Source organism: Chrysochloris asiatica, unplaced genomic scaffold (genome assembly GCF_000296735.1).
Source record: "Chrysochloris asiatica unplaced genomic scaffold, ChrAsi1.0 scaffold00154, whole genome shotgun sequence".
Taxonomy (NCBI): domain Eukaryota; kingdom Metazoa; phylum Chordata; class Mammalia; order Afrosoricida; family Chrysochloridae; genus Chrysochloris; species Chrysochloris asiatica.
In genome coordinates, this window is record NW_006408672.1 from 7,133,710 (window position 1) to 7,139,402 (window position 5,693).

At 42.5% G+C, this 5,693-nt stretch overlaps 1 protein-coding gene across 2 annotated transcripts; it reads left to right on the top strand.

The window, feature by feature from the left end:
- Nucleotides 1–4,811: 4,811 nt before the first annotated feature.
- LOC102842537 (nucleoside diphosphate kinase B-like) lies at nt 4,812–5,270 on the top strand. Of its 2 annotated transcripts, XM_006870838.1 has the most exons (2): nt 4,812–5,039; nt 5,153–5,173. In XM_006870838.1, exons 1-2 carry the CDS (start codon nt 4,812–4,814, stop codon nt 5,171–5,173), a joined length of 249 nt encoding a protein of 82 aa, XP_006870900.1. The 2 variants fall into 2 exon arrangements, with proteins under 2 accessions (XP_006870900.1, XP_006870899.1); XM_006870837.1 differs by having other exon boundaries at nt 4,812–5,270.
- The last annotated feature ends 423 nt before the right edge of the window (nt 5,271–5,693 follow it).

Genomic DNA, 5,693 nt, shown 5'->3' on the forward strand with positions numbered 1-5,693 from the left:
AAGGGTAAGAAACGACATTGGGTAAGAGGGATACCTGACTAGTTTTAAGGCTTTAGATACAATGCAGTTGATGACATATTAATTCTGCCATTACATACCAGGGATAGTAGTTAGAGAATCAGTTTATCCACAAGGAACTCCTACACAAATCAGATCCACCCAAACCTCCCCAGGGACATCCTTTTCTACTCCTCCGGACACTAAAGGTAGCTGGTTGACACATTCCCAACACTCTTTCTCCACCTTTGGCACTATCCATATATATTGTCCCTGCCCCTAAGTACTGTTCAAGCTGAGAGCAGTCTGCTCTTTGCAGCTTGGAACATATACTGTTTGGGGATTTGTACTGTTTCTGCTGGAACATAAACTGTTTAGGAATCCTGTGGGTGAGTGTTTAAACTGTTTCTACTGAAACACATACTGTTCAGGGATCCTGTGGGTAACTAGGAAAGTTGTAGGGACAGCTTTATTTTAATACTTCAAATGTACCATGAGTATAATCAGTTTTTTTCTCAACACAATCTGGATTCTTTTGAATGCAATATGAATATCAAGCAAGTAAGAGATCAACCCACAGCAATATCAGCCATGCACAAGCCATTCACAGTTCATAACTGCATACAAACATCATGTCCAGTGGGTAAGTGTAAAACCACAGCTCTATTTCTCTAAGGAACAGTGATCCCCATGGCAGTCATAAAGATAGAAACAGGTTGCTGCCATACACACTGCAAACAGGATCCCAACTTGAGGCCATCTGTACTGTGAGGTGTTTGTGGTAGAATAGCTTTGGGATCACACTGACTTTGAGTCTGCAGTCTACTGGGGGAGGAGGTAGGTGCAATAGGAGAAGCAATAAAGAAAATGTTACTGTGAAAAATGCTTTTATTACTACTGTTTCTGCTGGGCAGAAATAAAGGATATAAATTATGACTCAGCAGGGCAGACCACAGCACCTCTCTTCCTTCTGCCCCAGGCACTTGTCTACAAGTAATGAGACAATACAGTTTAACTCTAGCACCTCCAAGTTCTGTATCACCCTTGGCCCAGACCAGACCTCTGGTCCAAAGATGTATCCTAGAGTTGAAAGAGCAACTGACAGCTTCAAAGTCCAGAGGCTTATTTTGTTATTGAATAATGCAGGAGATTCAGCTACCCCAGGAAAGCTGAAGGTCGAAGGTTTCCCAGCAAAGGGATAGAATCCTGACCAACATATAACTTAGTACAGTACAACTCTCAAACTGTTGCTGTTGTCAGATGTCATTGAGTCAATTCCAACTCAAAGCCATCCCACATACAACAGAATGAAACATTGCCCAGTCCTGCATTGTCCTCACAAATCTTTCCTATGCTCGGACCCACAGTCACAACCACTGTGTTAATCCATTTCATTAAGGGTCTTCCTCTTTTGCACTGACCTTCCACTTTACCAAGCACAATGGCCTTTTCCAGGGACTGGTCCCTCCTGCTAACATGTCTAAAGTATTAGAGATGAAATTTCACCACACTCACTTCTAAGGAGTAGTCTAACTGTACCTCTTCCAAGACAGATTGTTCAATTCTTCAAGTGTAATGTACACTTTTTCCCATCTGTAAGATAATGTAACTTCAGTAAAACTTATTTTAAAACCTGACCTTTTCCCCTAGTTATTTTGGTTCTAAAACAATGACTTAATCTCCTGTGGTCAATTCAATTAATTAAGTTATTTTACTCCAATCAACCGAAGTCCTTTCCCATTCTACCTTTCATCTCCAGTGGGATCACACAATCCTCTTCAATTAGCCTGCTTGATGTAGGTTTAAATCACACCACTACCCTGTGCTTCCCTTAAGTGTCCTGTGATGCCCATTGTGAAACTAAACCCAAAATAAAACTAAACCCACTTGAGAGACTCTTCCAGTCAAACTTCAAACCATTCTCCAACCCCACCCTAGAATACACGTAACTGTAGCTAGATGAAGTTCCATGGGATGCTGGCACAGGTCCTAAGCTGGTTCCCGCATATTTATTTAAAAAACAACAACAAACAAACAAGGTACCACAATAAAAAGAAGTTAATATAGCAGAAAACACCCAGACAAGATGTGATATCTGGAACTGATAGGCTTCTGACAAGCACTAAGTCCATATCTCTTTGGATTCACCATTCCACCAGCAGCATTTCATTGGATCCCTCTCAACATGACGTTGCTATAAAGTAGCACAGAACACAGGTAAGAAAGGACAGGATGCCTGATTTAATCTATATGGCCTAAGACTTAGAAGGATGGAATTATAAAGGGCAGCAACAGTGACAAAGCAGCACAGACCAAAGCCCTTGGGATTATGAGCAACTGGAACCAAGAATGTCAAAGGACCAGTCTAGGTGTGTCGGGGCCTCTTGCCTCCCACCCACAATAATCTTGAGAGGAATGATGATCTAAGACCCAGATGTATAATCCCCTTTTGTACCTGGCTCATACTTCTTCCCAATTGGTATAAGTAGATATGCCCAGTGCTAAAGTTGGCAAGGAGCCCTGGTGTGGCACTGTGGGTTAATGCACCAGACTGCAAAGCCATTTGAACTGCATGGTCGGTGGTTCAAGCTCACCAGTCACTCCTTGGAAACTCTATACAGGGTCGCTATGGGTTGGAACCGACTCAACAGCACTTAACAACAACAAAGTTGGCAATATTTCCTATCCATAGCTTTGAGAGTATCCTGCCCATACAAGGGACTGGACTCTGGCCTTCTTCCTTAACTGTCCATTCCCAGAAAGCTGACAGTTTATTAATATGCTCACTTTGTCAAAACCACTCATGCCTCTTGCAAACTTATGAAATTCCTAGAAACGATAGACATAACACAGCTTACTTTTATCCCACATGCCTGGAAGAAAAGACTAAACCAAGGGGGTAAAGGCAAGCAGAATGCTATAGCTCTGACCAATATTTAAAGCACATCATATCTTTTTTAGGGAGATCATACTTTATGAAAGACAACTCTGCAACTTAGCAAAATCAAGTATTAATAAGTTATGTGTGCATGGCACAGAGCTGCTGGTGTTGTTTCACCAAGAAAAGAAAGAAGAGTAGCAGTAACAGAAAGGTCAGGACCAAATTTGCAAGGTTCACAGGATCTTCTCTTTCCTGGATCAAGTAATAGTTAGCAGACTGGGATGTCATATCTAACGCAAGTGTAGGTTTTCTTAACTTAAACTACTTAGCCTGTATCTGGTTAAATAGAGGTTGATGTCCCCGTGCTGCCTTAGTAGGTAGCTCAGTTGGTGGCCTTTGGTGGACATTTCTTGAGTTTCGATTGTGTACATGTCACTAGATGCTGTTAATGAGTCTTCCTATGAGGAAATACACTTCTGGGAGCCTGCATAAATACTAATCTCTAATGAGTTGTTCTCCTGACGCTGTCATCTGAGAGATTCTTCAAGACAAACACCACAGGTCCCCATTGTAGGAAACACACCAGAGAAAGCAGCATTCAGAGAGAATGGGGAAAGAAAAGGGAAAGATATGATCCCAAACGCAGTACCAGGTCAAGTGTTTACCAGACAGAGTGGTGTTTGGTTCTGATTGAACAGGATGAACCCTTAAAAACTTAGGTCAAATCAGCAGCTCCTTTGGATGGGCTTCTAAAAGCTTACTAATTTAATAACAGCTCTCAAGGAATGAAGCATTGGAATATAGGGCTTTTAGCAAATAAACGTGTTTCAGTCACTCTTTTCCCCCAGACGAACAACCTTTAGCACATGAACACTAAAAGTGACGTCATTCTCAGAACTCCCCCTCCCTTCAGGAGTTTGTTGTCGTTGTTCTTAAGTGCCGTAGAGTCGGTTCTGAATCATAGCGATCCTGTGTGCAGGGTTTCCAAGGAACAGCTGGTAGGTTTGAACCACTGATCTTGCGGTTCAAACAGACCTCCAATGTATTACCCTGCAGCATCACAAGGTAAGAATATTCATCCCCACATGACTTCTTTGGATGAAATGAAAGAACACGAGGTCACAAAATTTGTCTAAAGAGACTGACAGAATAGAGATCAGACCCAGAGTTTGGGGACTCCTGATTACAGGTCAGACTTCAGCTAGTCCAAATGTGTCTATAAATGAAATACCAGGATGCATTCATAAATACTGGTCACTGGAATGTGAAAGCAACAAAGAAGGATCCGATAGTCAGAAAATATAGCTTTTGTGACAGAAACAAAGCTGGAGATCATATGAAAGAATTTTTCAAGAACAACAGCTTTGTCACTGCAAATATGTTTCTTCAATAACATAAATGGAAATTATACATGTGGACCTCACCAGATGGGATACATAGGAATCAGACTGGCTATATCTGCGGGAAGAGATGTTGGAGAAGCTCAATATCATCAGCCAAAACAAAGGCAGAGGCTGAGCATGGAACAGACAGACCATGAATTGCTCGTGTACAAGTGAAGGCTGAAGCTGAAGAAAGTTAAGCAAGTCTATAAGACCCAAAATATGACCTTGAGTATGTTGTTGTTATTAAGTGCCCTCAAGTCAGTTTTGACTCATAGAGATCCTGTATAGGATTTCCTAGGAGCAACTGGTGAGTCTGCAGTTCAAACCCAGCTGCACTCCAGTACTTATCCTACAGTGCCACAGAGACTACTCAAGAACAGATTTGATGCACTAGACACTAATGACCAAAGACCAGACAAGTTGTGAGATGATATCAAGAACATCATGTACCCTCCTCTGCGCACTGCTGCCGATTCCGGGGGTCGCTGCACATCTCTACTCTGCCAGCAGCACACGCGTCCACCGCTCCCCTGCCAGCTCCCGGGACCATGGCCAACACGGAGCGCACCTTCATTGCCATCAAGCCGGACGGCGTGCAGCGTGGCCTGGTGGGCGGCATCATCAAGCGCTTTGAACAGAAGGGATTCCGTCTTGTGGCCATGAAATTCATGAAGGCCTCTGAGGAGCACCTGAAGCAACATTATATTGACCTGAAGGACCGCCCATTCTTCCCGGGCCTGGTGAAGTACATGAATTCAGGACCAGTTGTGGCCATGGTCTGGGAGGGGTTGAACGTGGTCAAGACAGGTCGAGTGATGCTTGGGGAGACTAACCCAGCGGATTCTAAGCCAGGCACCATTCGTGGAGATTTCTGTATTCAGGTTGGCAGGAACATCATTCATGGCAGTGATTCAGTAAAAAGTGCTGAGAAAGAAATCAGTCTCTGGTTTAAGCCAGAGAAATTGGTTGACTACAAGTCTTATAGCCATGACTGGATCTATGAATAAGAGTGGACAAAACACCAACCCCTGAGCCTTTGACACAGCTCTTCATGCCAGAGGTTTGGAATCGATGTGATACTGAAGATCCTTTCCGAAAGCACATTTATGAGTAAAGCCTTTGGAAACTGGAAAAAAAAAAAAAAATCATGCATGAAGAAAGCAAAAGTCATTCCAAAGACAAGAGAGAAAGAAAAGATAAAAGTAGCTTTAAGAAGAAACTCTGAAACTTGCTCTTGAATGAAGAAATTATGAAGTAAATGAGCAAACCAGAACATCCCTAAGGGCAGCTCAAAAAAGGCAAAAACAAAGTATTATTATGAAACGTGCAAAGACTTGGAGTTTGAAAACCAAGGGAGAAGAACACACTCAGCATTCCTCAAGTTAAAAGAACTTGAAACAATTCAAGTCTCAGGTTACAACATTAAGGAT